Source organism: Misgurnus anguillicaudatus, chromosome 1, assembly GCF_027580225.2.
Source record: "Misgurnus anguillicaudatus chromosome 1, ASM2758022v2, whole genome shotgun sequence".
NCBI lineage: Eukaryota > Metazoa > Chordata > Actinopteri > Cypriniformes > Cobitidae > Misgurnus > Misgurnus anguillicaudatus.
Window position 1 is genome coordinate 3297280 of NC_073337.2, and position 15867 is coordinate 3313146.

At 37.9% G+C, this 15867-nt stretch overlaps 2 protein-coding genes across 2 annotated transcripts; both read right to left on the bottom strand.

Annotated features, from left to right (window-relative positions):
• Positions 1-279: 279 nt before the first annotated feature.
• Positions 280-6722, bottom strand: ucmaa (upper zone of growth plate and cartilage matrix associated a). Its single transcript, XM_055190655.2, has 5 exons — positions 6125-6722; positions 5495-5551; positions 5196-5291; positions 1107-1202; positions 280-881 (listed from the first exon to the last, which is right to left on the bottom strand). The coding sequence occupies exons 1-5, from the start codon at positions 6180-6182 to the stop codon at positions 784-786; spliced, it is 405 nt and encodes a 134-aa protein (XP_055046630.1). The 5' UTR covers positions 6183-6722; the 3' UTR covers positions 280-783.
• A 3848-nt stretch (positions 6723-10570) lies between these two features.
• phyh (phytanoyl-CoA 2-hydroxylase) lies at positions 10571-15059 on the bottom strand. The gene is made up of 9 exons (XM_073853267.1): positions 14725-15059; positions 14343-14413; positions 13832-13946; positions 13443-13607; positions 12434-12515; positions 12169-12350; positions 11940-12089; positions 11251-11382; positions 10571-11101 (listed from the first exon to the last, which is right to left on the bottom strand). The coding sequence occupies exons 1-9, from the start codon at positions 14791-14793 to the stop codon at positions 11048-11050; spliced, it is 1020 nt and encodes a 339-aa protein (XP_073709368.1). The 5' UTR covers positions 14794-15059; the 3' UTR covers positions 10571-11047.
• Between the last annotated feature and the right edge of the window lie 808 nt (positions 15060-15867).

A 15867-nucleotide genomic window follows, 5' to 3' on the forward strand; every position in this document is an offset into this window, starting at 1 on the left:
GTGGCTTTATTAAGTGCAAAAAATATCCAGAAATGGATACATGTTCATTTATAACCTTAGGATTTGCCTTTTGAATGAAATGGTCTATTATTACCTTATTTGAAAGGGTCATGAATAATAATGGTGAGCTTTGCTCTGATTGGCTGTTTCTCAAAGCGGCTTATTTCGGTAGCTCTGTGTGTGTACATAGACCTTATGTTTATCAGGTTTTGAGGAACAATCAATTATTCAGAGATTGAAAATGGTCGTTTCTGAGTAAGTTTGTGTTTTTTTCCAGTATGGACCTTTAAAACGTAACTGTAACATCAATAGTAGAACTTTAGCTTAAATGCTAGTTAGTGCTATATGCTATCTGTGCCATATGGTAAATACAGTTTTACATTGTATGACACCTTTAAGTTGAATTACCTCAAAAACCACGTAACTTACTTTTTAAGTTGAATTAACTCAAAAATCAGGTAACCTACTTTTTAAGTTGAACTAACTTTTTTACAGCGTGAGAAAGGAATATACACTTACTCTTTAAAGAAAGATGATGAAAAGTTTTGACAGGACAATATAAAGTCCAATAGTAAAGTATTACATTTAAGATGATTGATGTGAAATGATAAAACGGTGTCATAACAGCACAAAAATATAATTTCGAACGCACACTCCCTATTATCTGTGTTAAGGTTTTTAAATGCTTAAGTTCTTATATGTTTTGAATAATTATGTTATGTCATGGTCATTAACTTGATCTTGAAGTCATTCCTTCAACCAACTTAACCAGCTGAGGGTCTCTCAGGCGTAGTAGCGATGGTGAGGGTATCGTGGGTACTGCCCATCGTAGTTAAATTCTCTGTATTGCTCGGTCTTCTCTCTGCTTCTCTCGTGCTGCTCTGTTAATACAAAGACAAATCCAAACTGCAAATTTATATTAAGACTTAAAGAGGGTGTCTGATAGATTAAATAACATTTTAAGAAAGCGATCACTGTCGCCAACCTCTCATTAATTAAACAATTCAGTAAATCGCAGGTCTGTGATCTTGATCCAGTTGAGGGAACGTTTAAGATCTTTCTCTTTCTGGTAGCCAAAAATAATCATGAAGACGGATCATTCTCACCATTACGGTCCTCCTCTAAATAGTTCTCATACTCTGTAGTTTGTTCCTCTAAATATTCTCTCCTCCTCTCATTTGTGGACACCTTCACTCGCTGCTCTGCAGAGACACACAACATATTTAAAGATACAGTCAGTGTTCACCTACATTACTTAAAACTGTAAATAAAAGTTGGTTCAACTTAAAAAAGTAAGTTACCTGGTTATCTTAAAGGGGACATTTAACCTTTTTAAGAAAATAAATCTTTGTTGTCCCCAGACTAAATATGTGAAGTTCTAGCTCAAAATACCATCTAGATAAATAATTAAATCGCCACTTTGAGCAAAAATGTGCCGTTTTTGGGTGTGTCCCTTTAAATGCAATGAGTTGATCTATGCACTAAATGGCAGTGCCATGGTTGGATAGTGCAGATTAAGGGGTGGTATTATCCCCTTCTGACATCACAAGGGTATTTTTCACATGCTTGCAAAGAATGGTTTACCAAAACTTAGTTACTGGGTTATTGTGTTTTTACATTTTCAAGCACTGGGGAGCCAATTATAGCACTTAAACATGGAAAAAGCGAGTCTTATTACAACAATACCCCCCCCCCCCAAAACAAATCTGCACTATCCAACCACAACACTGCCATTTAGTGCAGAGAGAGGGAGAAAATAGTCGCCAGCCATTATGGCACTCAGTGTTTGCATTTCATCTGCTCATTTGCATTTAAAAGGACACACCCAGAAACTGCATATTTTTCCTCACAGCTACAAAGTGGCAATTTAAACATGTTATATTAAATTATTTATGTGGTATTTTGAGCTAAAACTTCATATACAAAATTTACTTGACATCTTAAAAAAGTCTTATGAAATGTCCCCTAAAAAAAATGTTGGCACATTTAACAGACCTTTTTTGACTTCACTTATATTTTTATGTTGAATTAACTCAAAACCTTAAGGCAACCAGGTAACTTAAGTTGAACCAACAAATCAGTCTTTTTTACAGTCTCTTGTTTGTGAAATTTTAATGATGTGCTAAGTCATAAGGGCAAAAGTCATTGAGTTAAGCTGATGCTATAGAACCAGATCTGACATGACCATGGTTGTTTACATTTACTCATTTAACACACATCTTGGAGCAACAGCTTGCACATTGAAAATGAGAGGTGTAAAGAAATTGCAACCTAATGGTGCATTCACACCAGCCACGGTAGAGGCGGCAAAAACGCGCGTTTGTGCATAGTTGGACGCATGAACATTTGCGTTTACTCGCTTCATTGGCGCATGACATTTTAGTCATTCGAGACATTCACACGGAAATTCGCGTCCCGGGAGCGGACTGTGACACCGCTTAGACTTCGCTCGCTTCCTGTAATCACGTCACTACTACAGCAAGGTCCTGATTGGTTAACCCGGCGCGGAAATCCGCCGAAGGTCAGATTTTTCCAGAGGCAACGTTCAAATAGCGCCTTCAGCGCCATTCATGCTGCAGGATGCCTAATCGTGTCTTTGCATTGACTTAACATGTAAATCACTCGCGATTGCCGCATCTGGTGTGAACCCTGCATAATGCTGCGTTCACACCAGCCGCGGTAGAGGCATCAAGCGCGAGTGATTTCAATGTTAAGTAAATTTGAAGATGCGTTGACGCGCGTCTGGATGTCTCGCGGCGCGAATAAGGCGTTTAGCGCGGCGTGATAGACATGATTCCACCTCATTCGCGCGTCTAGAGTAGAGGTCTTCACGGGTCCACTTATATCCGAAAACCCGAGGTCTGACCCGAGACCCGATCGGGTTCGGGTCTAAAAGTTTCACATGTGCCTCGGACACAGGTCGGGTACAATAATAGCGGCATCGGGTCTCGGGTAATTTAAAAATGAATGTGTTTTTTCTGAACGGACCCGAGAAGACCCGAACTCTCTCGCCTGTGTGCGTCAATGTCCTTTTCAAACCTCTCATCTGTTTGCCAAGAGCGCTTGCGACATTGTGTGGTTGTCGGAAGGTTCATTTTCGTTGAGACAAACATGTCAGTCAATTATAAATGTACATTTTAGTGGTTACGTTGGTGTCGTCGTCAGATAACAAAGTAAAATGAATGGAGCAGCTCGCGAAATTGGTTGCAAGGCCACCGGAGTTTCTTTCTGTCTGACTGCTGCGCGTGGGTCTGCAGAATGCACACACGTCAGTGCTGTTTACATTCGGTTCCAGTCGGGTTAAAAAAAAATTTTCACTAGTTCGGGTCGGACTCGGGTCTAATTTTCTCGGGTTTGTCTCGGGTCGGGTCTTTCTTTAAATTTTTTTTATTTATGCACGTCGGGTTCGGGTATGAAGTGATTCGGGTCATTTCGGGTCGGGTACATTTCTTTGGACCCGAGAAGATCTCTAGTCTAGAGCACGTGAATGGTGTGAATTGAGCAATGCGACGAGAAACACGCGAGTTGAAAAATTTGAACTTTGGGGAAAATGCGCCGCGTTAACCAATCTGGAACCTGCTCCAGCAGTGACTACTGATTACAGGAAGCGAGCGGAGTCGCAGAAGCCCCTCCCATGATGCAAACCTCCACGTGAATGTTTTGATGACTAGAATTTCACGCGCGAATGAAGCAAGTAAACTCAAAATGTTGAAGCGAAAAACTAGACGCGAATTTGATGCCTCAAACGCAGCTGCCGTGAACCCACAGTTAGAATATCCAAAAAGTGTCTATCAGACTTACCTAGTCTTAACAACTATATCTGTTTGGACTGTTAGATATAGGTATAGAGTTTTTCAAACAGTTTGAGACTTAGTAGTAGAGCAAAGTAGAGAATCCAACGGGTCTCCCAAGCTAAACACGCAGAGCATCAGCTGGCCAAACTGGGAGACCATCCTAAACCAGCAGATCTGTTTTTCCATATGTCACTTTGGATAAATGGTGTGCTAAATGTCTATTTAGTGAAATTACTGCTATAAATAACGGCTTATATAAGGGATACTATATTTCAATTGGTAGACTGTTGCAATATTAGCAGCACAGTAGTGATGGGTTTGATTCCCAAGGAAAACACACATACTGATATAAATGTACATTCTTATATAAAGGTTCAGAAGATGTCACTGGGACGGTACCTTTTAAAAAGGTCCTAATATGTACCATTCTGGTACAGATATACCTTTGAGGTACCAGTACTTTTTGAAAAGGTACCATCCTAGGGAAACTTTTCTACCTTCTTGTGCCTTTATTCTGTACATTGAATGCACTGTTAGTCGCTTTGGATAAAATTCTTTGCCAAATGGAAAAATTGTAATGTTATACCTGTACCACACACACACACACACACACACACACACACACACACAGGCTCAAACACATCTTCCAGGCTCATAAACATATTAAAGTGTAACACATTCACATAAACAGAGAGCTTGTGCTCATAAATATTAGAAGAATTGGGTTTGGTGCCAAACATAATCCACGTTTTGATCTCTCGCTCTCTCTCTCTTACTATATTTTGAGAAAGGTTAGTTGAGTTCTGTGTCTGCACATTCCATTCTGCTTTTCTCCTCCAACCTGCAGTGCACAGTCACACACACATCGCAGACAGCTTAAAATGCACTTTAGTAAACGTTTTCCATGCTTTCAGTCTATGGGACGCCCTGATGCCGTTAGGAGAGAGAGAGAAAAAGAGAAAGAGTTCCACATTGTCCTATTGATCCTTACGGCCTACTAGACCTACACATTGGAGGCTAAATTCATATGTAATACTTCAGCAGTCTTCTGTGATCTCTGACAATAACAACACAATACAGACACACTTATGCAGCCATGAGATCAACAACAGTATAGTCAGTGCTGTTTCATACTCGTTTATATTTTACAATCATTCTACTGTGGACATTTACCATGGTAATACCTACGATTACCACAGAATAAATATGGTATATATTAAAAACCTTGCTTGGTTTAATTTGAAATGTAATTCAACAGCTGATGAAGGTCTTTGAGTTCACTTTAATCACAGGCTGGTGTGTTACAGCTCACAGCAGTTATGATTTAAACAATAAAAGTTTAATTCATTTCTTACACAAACCTCCAAGCTTTAATCAAGAGATTAATATTATTGTGCTTACCATAGTACTCTTCATAATCACTTGGGGATCTGCGACTGCGGCGTTTGAAGAAGTTTGAGGCGTCAGACGCTGGCATGAAAACACTTTTCGATGATTCTGTGAAAGTGATGAGAGTTTGAGGGATGTGAAGTATGCGTGTGTGGGTATACTTTAGGGGTTATACTTTGGGAATACATTTGTCCACAGAACTGGTCCACAGTAAATATCTTCTTTTCCAGCTCTTTTAAGTTCTGGAAAGGTAGTTTATAAAGTAATACATTTTTTTATTCTAAAATTACCTGCATGCGTGTTGAACTTACCCTTAGGTTCGCTTTCTTTTCCATTTCTTACGGCTGCACTCTCAACCCCCGCCAACACTGCAAGAGAGAAAGAGAGAGAAAATGAGGAGTCCATTACCCCCTTTTCCTAAATACAACTTTTTACTTGTCAAACTTCAGCAGTGCATTTTACAATTAAAGCACAGGAAGTTTTAAATTTATTAATAAACATAAAAGAAAATGATATATCTATACTATTTTTTTTTCAATGCTCCTATGTATACAACTCTAATGCTATAATATTATTTCAAGTTGCTTGATGGATATCATATAAATAAAGTTAAAAAAAAATGTATTACAAAATGTATGGTTGCACTTACGCTTTTAAGTTAAATTTACAATTTCAACTTTCTTGACTACTGAGGAATTGCTATAAATTATAAAAATTATTTAAGCTAATTCAACTTTAGTTTCATAATTTATAGCAACTTCTCACTGGTGAAGAAAGTTGAAAGGAATTGTAAATTCAAGTTGATTTAACATAAAAATTGCAACAATTAATTTATAATGCATTACTTAATATTGGATGGGTATAGAGGATTATGCAAAAATTGTAAATAATACTTTCTTACCTCATGTTTACCCTGGTACACACACTGATGGTATACTCACCAATCAAAAGGACTATGGTGGGCAGCAGTGCCAGCAGAAGTGCACGAGTCCAGACCATCTTTAAGATGAACGTGTGTGTGTGAGAGAGTTATATACAGGTATCAGAAGAACAACCAAGAGACCATAGACTATGTGTGTGTGTGCGAGAGAGAAAGAAAGAAATAGAGAGGTAAAGCAAAGCAAAGCAAAGGGACGAGAGGGGTAGACACAGAACCCCAGTACACACCCACTTGCACGCCCACTAATGGGTGATAGGTTTCACGAGACCCTCCATGTGCATATATGAACACTGTCACCACTTACTCTTTTTGTCCAAACCTTGAGATCTGGCAGGGAGAAATGTTTGGCATCAGGTTTCCATTCTTATTAAATAAATGAAAAACAGATTAAGTATGCGTGATAGCAGCAACTCATCAGTATTAAGCCGCTTCCAATAGCACCGTCTTCACCTGTCATCATAAATGCATTCATCTGCATTCCTCTGCTTATTTACTGAAATCAAAGATTCTGTTAATGATGAGCGATTTATGAGATTAAGACTTTCAGTCTAACTTTTATCCGTCCATGCATTCAACCATCTTTCTGTGTCTCTATATAAAATCTATAAAACAATGAAAGTCAATAGAAAGCCTTCATATTGTATATGAATATGTACCATCAAGGAACTATTATGCAACCTTTAGAGGTGTACTTTTTGAAAACTTTTTTCTTACAGTGCAACATGTCTTCAGTCTGCATTTCACAGACAGGGTCACATATTACATTAAAGCAGTTATTAATTTATTGTTAACTGATCCCATAATTCTCATTGGAAAGACACGGTGCAAGAATGTGTCTAAAAGTGAAAGACTGACAGAAAGAGAATAAATGAATACCAGAGTAACACAAATTTGGAGAAAGTCAAAAGGAAATGAAAAACAGACAGACTGTCTGTTTAAAGGAAGAGAAAGTGATTTTGAGTGCTGTAAAGAATTTATACTGTGGCTTCTGTCTCGCTTTATCCACACTTTGAAAGTTAAATTAGGCTACAAAAACAAACTTGCATTGTACCAATGATTTGCCCTTTGTAGTGTGGTTTGGCTGTAGGGTGTACATTTGCTTTTACGAGACATTTTTTTCAGGCTGTGTAAATGGATTCTTTAATGTCTGGATCCTGGCCGACATTCCAGAAAACAGTAGACACCTCTACAGTACCAATCTCCAGGTTTTATTCATCATACACACACATATCACAGAACAAACCACGGCATGTAAAATATCTTTGCTGTCCCAAAGGTTTTCCCATCAAAATCTCTTCGCTCTGGAGAATCACTTATGACCGATGCTAAAGAAGAGACCTATTCACTATATTGCCAAACGTTTTGGGACACCTGCCTTTATATGCACATGAATCGGAATGACATCTCATTCTTAATCCATAGGGTTTCATTTGGAGTTGGCCCATTCTTTGCAGCTATAATTCAATTAAATTTTATTTATATAGCGCTTTTCACAATTGTTAATTGTTTCAAAGCAGCTTTACATTAATAGATGTAGGGGAAAACACAGAAAAATCGATAGATAATATAAGAAGCAGAATACAGCGGCTAATAGTAAACCGTACAAGCGAGCGTAGTAATAATGTAACGTATACAGGAAAGTGCTAAGTTAAGCCAATGTTGGCTGACTTTCCATGGGATGAAATAAACCCCTAGGAGAAAAACCCTGTGGGAAAACTCCTAGAAGAAGAAAAACCATTGCGAGAGATACGATAGGGATATGAAACGGGTAGGCGGATTAAACTAGTTTAGACGGTGATCACTGGTCAGGCATCGGCTGGGCATCACGGTGAAGGACAGCCAGTAGATCAGTGGTGTGATGACCTTAACAGCATCAGGAACTGGGTCTGTTTGTCTCATTGTCCTCGGGGTCAAGGATGTAATGCGTCATACAGTATTTTGGTTTAAAATCCGCTTGGTTCCAGACAGGCTAACTATTGCGGCATAAGTATATTACACATATGAGTTATGTTAATGCTTTGTTTTGGACAAACTAACTATTGCAGGATAGGTACATTTACTTGACATTTTATGTGAATGCTTTGTTAAAGAAGAATCAACTATAACAGCTTCAACTCTTATTGGGAGACTTTCTACAAGGTTTACGGGTGTGTTTATGGGAATTTTTGTCCATTCTTCTAAAACCACATTTGTAAGGACAGACACTGATTTTGGACGAGAAGGCCTCTCGCTAGTAGTCTTCGGTCTAATATTGGGTTGCAGGCCAATCCAGTTCTTCCACACCAAACTCGCTCTTTCATGTCTTTATGGACCTTGCTTTGTGCACTAGTGAACAAACATGTTGGAACAGCAAGGGGCCATCCCCAAACCATGCAATTGTCCAGAATGTCTTGGTATGATGAAGCATTAAGAGTCCTTTCACTGAAACACCATAATCCCCCTCCACCAAACTTGGCACAATGCAGTCAGGCAAGTACCGTTCTCCTGGCAAACGCCAAACCCAGACTCGTCCATCGGATTGCCAGACAGAGAAGCGAGATTCGTCACTCACTCCAGAGACCACGACTTCACTGCTCTAGAGTCCAGTGGTGGCGTGCTTTACACCACTGCATCCGACGCTTTGCATTGACTTTGGTAAGGCTTGGATGCAGCTGCCCGGCCATTGAGACCCATTCCATGAAGCTCTCTACGCACTGTTCTTGAGCTAATCTGAAGGCCACACGAAGTTTGGAGTACTGTAGTTATTGACTCTGCAGAAAGTTGCCGACTTCTGTGCACTGTGTGCCTTAGCATGCGCTGACCCCGCTCTGTGATTTTACATGGCCTACCACTTCATGGCTGAGTTGCTGTTGTTCCCAAATGCTTCCATTTTGTTATAATATTACTAACAGTTGATCGTGGAATATTCAGTAGTGAGGAAATTTCACGAATGGACTTTTTGCACAGGTGGCGACCTACAATTGAATTCACTGAGCTCCTGAGAAAGACCCTTTCACAAATGTTTGTAAAAGCTGTCTGCATGCTTAGGTGATTGGTTTTATACACCTGAGGCCTTGGAAGTGATTGGAACACCTGAATTCAATGATTCGGAGAGGTGACCCAAAACTTTTGACAATATTTTGGCTGCCTCCGAAAACTCTAAATTGCTGCCTTCTGCGGCAGCATTCCAAAGCAGGAAGGCATCAAGGCATGTCCGAATCCAATGTTTGTTTACTTCCTGACTCCTGAGATACCTCCAATTTTCCTGTCCCACAATTCTATGCGGGCGTTCAATGAGAATGTGATTGGTCGAGCCTGGACAAGTTCGGAAAAGTAAAATGGCGGCCAAGAAAGCGGCTGGAGCACAAATTTAGTGTAAATAAATTTATATTTTCACTTTTACATCTTTTAATTGCATTTCTAGCGAGAAATTAGTATTGTAGTTTTCAAATATGTAATAAGTTATCACAAAGGCTCTCTCTGTTAATATTTCAAATACGCTGCCTTTAAAGTGTGTCCGAAAGTGTTTCTCTGAGCTGCCTTCATGCCTCCGAAGTCATTGCCTCATGAGGCAGCGAGGCAACAAGTCAGCTGCCTTAGTGTGCCCTCTTAATAGCACTATGAATATAACAGTCTGATTCAGACCTACAGATGAAGAGTTGGGTTCCATAATGAGATAACTCCGTTTTTAATATGTTTGTCAAACATGTTTATTATTATGTTATCAAGTTTTTAGTGTGCTACTTAGCTGTGTTCAAAACAAACCAACTGCAGTTTCAATAATATTAATTGGAATCAAAAAACAAGATTTATTATGAGAGTTATCTCGTTTTGGAACCAAACTCTTTAGAAGTTGTTTATGCAGTTTTTATTGTTAACGTAGACTATATGTATTTTGCAATAATAACATATATAAGCTTCTTTTTTCCTCATGTCAATACTGCCTGCACAAATATGTATTTACTTTAAAGCTGCTTTACTGCAAATTTGTAAAAGCCTACAGAAATACGTTTAAATAAATCTGAATAAAATGAATAGGTGTGGTGTTGAGAAAAGAATAAGTCTTGGGGAGTTTGTACCCTGAGTAACTTTAAAAATAGTATAAATAGTCATTTGTGTTTAGTGTGCTTGACAATTTCAGCTTGAAGCGATCTGATTTAAATAGAGGCACAGAATGAGCACATATGGTATTTATTATATGTGTGTGTGGGTGTAGCTACAAAAATAAACAAGATTGTGTGCTTAGTCTTAAAAACCCCACTTATTCTGTTTTTAATCAGCATGATCAAAGTTTTGGACCGCACTAAGCTGGTAAATATGTAAATAAGTTGTGAAATATGTTTATTTACCTCATATCTGCTAAATCGAAGCTGGTAACGAAAACCAGAACTGCCTGATATCAGTAAAAAGACAAGTAAGTGACACAAAGACCCACAGGACTATGAGACAAAAAGACGCACAATATTCATTAGCTCATTAAATGTATTTAATGTAGTACATGGAAAAATATATATATATATATCTATTATTTTAAAATTAGTCTGTAAGTCAAGAAAAGAAAAATAGCATTTTAATTACTGTATAATAGTGTCATATTTTATAGGAAAACATTTGCCTCCCATAACTTTACCTTCAATCTGCAAAATGCAGGACCTATGCTACATTAATAAAGTTAATTTTTAACAATATGCAAGACATTTTGCCAGCATTAAAACGATTTTATAATGTCTGGCATTCATTTTTATTTTGATAGTTATGAATTAGGATCCAGGCACTTACAGTGCTTCAACATTTTTTACTAGTAAGGTTAAGTAAGGTTTTAAATTGTACAGCACCACCTGATGGACAGAGTTTGTAATTTGCATAAAATCATGATAGAAAAATCGACTAAATAACAAATTACAGTTAACTATTGCAGCTGTACTCTGATGAGGATTCAAGCAAATCACATCGATACTCTCTCTCCCTGAACCAGACGTCCACGCAAAGCCCAGGTGTCCTGCATATAAAACACACACATGAATGCACAAAACAATTAAGCATCATTCACATCCCAAATTGACTGCAAAGCTTAACCATGCAGGTTGTCCAGCAACCTCAGATAAAGGGTTACGAAGAAGTTAAGAGTGACTTCGACTTGAAACACACCTGGAAGTTGACCGAATCAATACCGTACTTCTTGAATGCAAGGTCCTTAACTTCATTGCTGATGTTCTCCTGAGTTGTTCCCTTCACATCAATGTAATAACAGTCAGCACTGGCGTAGTGGCACGAGATGGCCTGAGAAAAATACACAAATTATAACAAGAATGAAATGTCATTCTCATCTACCTGAAATATACAGTACATTCAGGAGTCAGATATAAATTAACTGTTCCAGCCAACACATTTCCTCAAAATGCAATATTGATCCATGCTCTCTCTTTCTCTTAAAAATAATGATGTTATCATTTTTAGTAATACATTTAAATCATTAATAATATTAACTGGGATAATGTACAATCAATTGGCCTTATCGTTAAAATAAACCTTTTCACGGGGAGACAAAACTTGTGCTTCTGCAACATACGTCTCCAACATGGTGCCCGCGGGCACGAGTCTTTGAGTTGCCCGCCAAAGCACTACCTATTAATAACCTCAATTTTTATATTTATTTATTTATTACATATTTTTTATATAAGCTTGGCTTCTTTTATGCATTTTAAACAATAATAAAACAAATAAAAAAAAGTAGACCATGTCAAAAATAGCCCTCCAGGTTGTTTTATCCGCTGTGGTAGCTCACAAAAAAGGTTGGAGACCCCTGATCTACAACACACACATGCATGCATACAAACCTTCCGGAAGCCCTCTGTCTGGTTCATTCCAGAGCCGTGGATCAGCACGGGATGGAAAAACACAGTATCTCCTTTCTCCATCTCCAAGTGTACTCTGGGATGGTTCGGGTTATAGTTACGCACCCCATGGTACATCTTATTTATCCCACCCTGGCGGAAAATGAAAAAACTACATGTGATTGGCTGATAATTGATGATTTTCTCAATGTAACCACATCCTCCCTCTCACCTCCCACTCGGGGTAGTCATGTTCCTGTAGAGTGCCTTTGTGTGATCCCGGTAGGACGACGAGACAGCCGTTTTGACGGTGCACTTTCTCCATTGCCGTCCATGCGCACACAATGCGGTCAGCGGGACGGAAGGGGAAATAGTGTAAATCCTGATGCATGGGATGGCGAGAGGTCTTCTTACCTAGGAAATGTACACAAGTATGCATTGAACTGTGTGTTGCAAGTATGACGTTTGCGGTAAATTATGGCATGAGTGTTTCTTACCTGTATCAGGTGGCTTGTTGATAAGCATAGTGTGCATGGCCATGATGTTGGGTCCAGTGAAACATTCAACATACTTTAGGATCTGTAAGTAAAGCATTTGAATGATCAGATGGCAACATTTCACAAATTACATAATTATACAAGACTAAAGAGAAAAACATATTGGGGCAGTTTCCTAGACAGGGATTAGATTAAGCCAGGACTAGTCCTTATTTATATAAGTCGTTTTTACAAACATATCTTACAATAAACAATTCTGGTGTGCATTTTAAGACAAAACAATGACACTGATATAATTTAAATCAAGTCAGTGCAACCTGATTTTAGTTAGGACAACTCACAATTTAGTCTTGAACTAGGAATCCGCCACATCGTGTCATTAGTTTGGTTTCCCGTTACAGATTTGAGCTAAACATTTGCAATATTTTCTAAATGTCGACAAAAACTATTCCAGATGGAGTTTTCTTTTAAACAATTGTATGTGACTAAAACATATTCCTCTTGTGGAAAGTAATTTTAAAAATCATGCCGATGACAGATGTTGTTAGGTTTATTATATTGTATGAAGCGTTTCTGGGAGGTTATAGTATGCGATTTTGCATCTTTAAAGAATGATCATGTGACTTTTACGTACATCCACTGTTTCCAATGTAGTTTTGCAATGTATTCTCTTTTTGAATTGCCTACAATATAATCTCTGTATTACGGAGCCCCTAAGGGGACATGAAGAAAAAAATAAAGTTTAGTTTTGCGCGCACGTAAAAACTCTTGACACAACATGCGCACGTGAAACTAAACTTCAGATCTCCCTTACTCCAATGTCACCTTAAGGGCTCGGTACTTTTTGAACTACCTTATGTGAGCGTAAAAAATTCCAATATTGATGTTTTTGCGAAACTGACATTTTCAATTCGCAATTTCAATCTGCACAATTTGAAAGGTAATGGAAATGCAGCTATTGTTGTAGTGAGTTTATTAAATTTTAAGTACTTTGTGTATATGTGGTTACCTGAGGTAACGTGCAATACCGGAAGAGTTCTGGAACTTCTTGGAAGTCCTGAAGTTTGGTCACAGCCTTTTCACCCTCAACAAACTCAGATTTAGCGATCGATACGTCTTTCATTATAACTAAACCAGGGACCTTCACTTCTCTCTTACAAACCTGTTCAAATGCCTTCCTGTCAAACAAATTCAGATATACTGTTAAAGATTGACTCGAACTCTACTCTGTATTTTTTGTGGATTTCAAAGCATGCAAACTTTCAGAATTTGATTTTAAAGCAAAGTACAGCAAAGGTAAACTTGGTAACCCACCCATTGTGTTTCAATTTTTATAAAACAGCACACTTTTTTGAAAGTATAGCAAATGAATAAATGCATCATTGTGTGCTGATCTTGCTTCCTGTATTTCTCAATATCTTCTTCTGACACAAGGTTTCGGATGAGAATGAAACCATTGTCTTCATAAGATTGCCTCTGTTCTGGAGTCAGGATGTCTGTGTCGAAAGTGTATCTGCAGACAAGCCACAATGCAAAAACATCACAGGGAAAACAGTTTGTTTCCATTATCACGTTTTGGTGTTTGTGTCAAATCTAAAGTCTCATTGCTGTATGTAGCTGTGCATAATCATTGCATTACTGTATTCCAGTGTGGATACACGCGTTTGTGTTGTCGTCCTTGTGCACCCAAGAGCAATAAAACAATTGATAACACTAAAGTGTTATGGGTAATAAAGATATTCATCAAATAAACAAGCCCTTATGCAACTGGCATAAGGCAAATAATGGCAAATTGACTTTTTTATCTTTTGAGATATAGTCTTCCATGAATGTACATGAATGAACATGAATGTACTGCATCTTTATTTGACAAATACATAAGAACATGCATGAAAGTCATTCAACTTACCTAAAGGGTTGAGGATGATGAGGATGATGATGATGATATGAAACATTTTGCGCAGAGGTGAAGGACGAACGCTAAGTCATACATGTTAAAGTTCATATGTCGAAGCAATAACACATTAACCAATCTGCTTTATTTATAAGATATACTGAATGATTTTCACTCATAATAATCAGAAACCATTAATCAAATAGGCATTAATGACCACAACAACCAGAGTCGTGGCATCCTGAAACAACAAAGAAAAACTGAATGTTACAATGTCACTGTTGTTTATTATAATGCATTAATGTTGCAGTCTGTAAGCGCTACACTTTAATAAGCATCCAAAGAAAAGGAGCAGCTCGCTGTGCAAATGCAACAGAAACGATCGTTTAAAGGATACAATTTCACTGTGTGATCGATCCAGATGATTTAAAACCACCTTCAGTCTGTCTGCGGCCCGGGACGACATCTTTCAGTGCGGGGAAATTATTCTGGTTTGTGTTAATCGACAACACTGACTGACAAATTGACTTCGCAGCAGCAGCAGGGTCTGACTGACTGTGTGTTTTGCGTAACTGGGTTAAAGTTCATTGCTATTTGCCCTACATGTTATATAACACACAAGCGGACATTTGTATTTCAGTTTCAAAGTCCTTTAAAGAATTAATGTATTTAGAAACACTTATTAAAAATAAATGATGAGAACAAACTTGTTTACAGCGTTTAAAGAAAGGGGCGAGTTTCAAAGTATGTATGTGACGTCATCACACCGCGACCGTGTCGGTTTTTAACAGTAAAATCAAAAATAGTAAAAGGCCGATTCTCAAAACGATTAATCTTAGTTAATCGTAAATTGTTGTAATATACTTATGACTTGCGAATGTTATGCTCAGTTGGCTTAAAAACAGGCTTGATGACGTATGCAGCTGCAGCCTTCCAATTGAGAAGTGTGACGCATTTATTATATTTTATTATAATTTTATTTCGAATTATTTTTACAGATTGAGTATATCTCTTTGTATATCAGATTTTTTATTGTTTTACCATTACTTGTGGGATTTATAAGATCTGGCTAGAGGACCTACAGCCGAGGCCAAATCTCGCGAGATGTTTGGTTTAGGGTTAGGTTTGGGGATGATGAAATTAGCGATCAGCCGGCGAGATTTCACGAGATTTTGGCAGTTGCTGTATCCCTTCCAGCCACAACCCTTATTTCTTTTAGATAAACTCTTTGGGGCGGTTTCCCGGAGAGGGTTTTTATTCGGAAAATTTAAATTTTGCATTTTTAATACAATTTGAATAAAACTAGTTATATTTAGTTCGTATTCATAGAAGAGAGATATTGTAATTTTTTTATTGTAAATCAGTTTATTCAGATTTTAGTATATTCTTTAGACACATCTCTTTCCTTTCCTACTCTTTCCTAAAACGGAAGGGCGGGGTTATGGCTGCGTTCAGTTTAACTTTGTTTTAGTAAAGTTTAATGACCATATATTTATATTCACTTTATTACAAAAATCAACATTTTCAGAACACAATGGCT

Excerpts from the sequence above, each read along its gene's own strand:
- ucmaa (XM_055190655.2), bottom strand. The coding sequence starts at position 6,182 with ATGGTCTGGACTCGTGCACTTCTGCTGGCACTGCTGCCCACCATAGTC. Across the intron at positions 5,552-6,124 it reads CACCATAGTCCTTTTGATTG|TGTTGGCGGGGGTTGAGAGT; the intron begins GTGAGTATACCA and ends TCTCTCTTGCAG. Across the intron at positions 882-1,106 it reads TTTAGAGGAGGACCGTAATG|AGCAGCACGAGAGAAGCAGA; the intron begins GTGAGAATGATC and ends TTGTATTAACAG.
- phyh (XM_073853267.1), bottom strand. The coding sequence starts at position 14,793 with ATGTCGTCCCGGGCCGCAGACAGACTGAAGGTGGTTTTAAATCATCTG. Across the intron at positions 12,516-13,442 it reads GGTATTGCACGTTACCTCAG|ATCCTAAAGTATGTTGAATG; the intron begins GTAACCACATAT and ends CTTTACTTACAG. Across the intron at positions 11,102-11,250 it reads TTGATTCGGTCAACTTCCAG|GACACCTGGGCTTTGCGTGG; the intron begins GTGTGTTTCAAG and ends TTTTATATGCAG.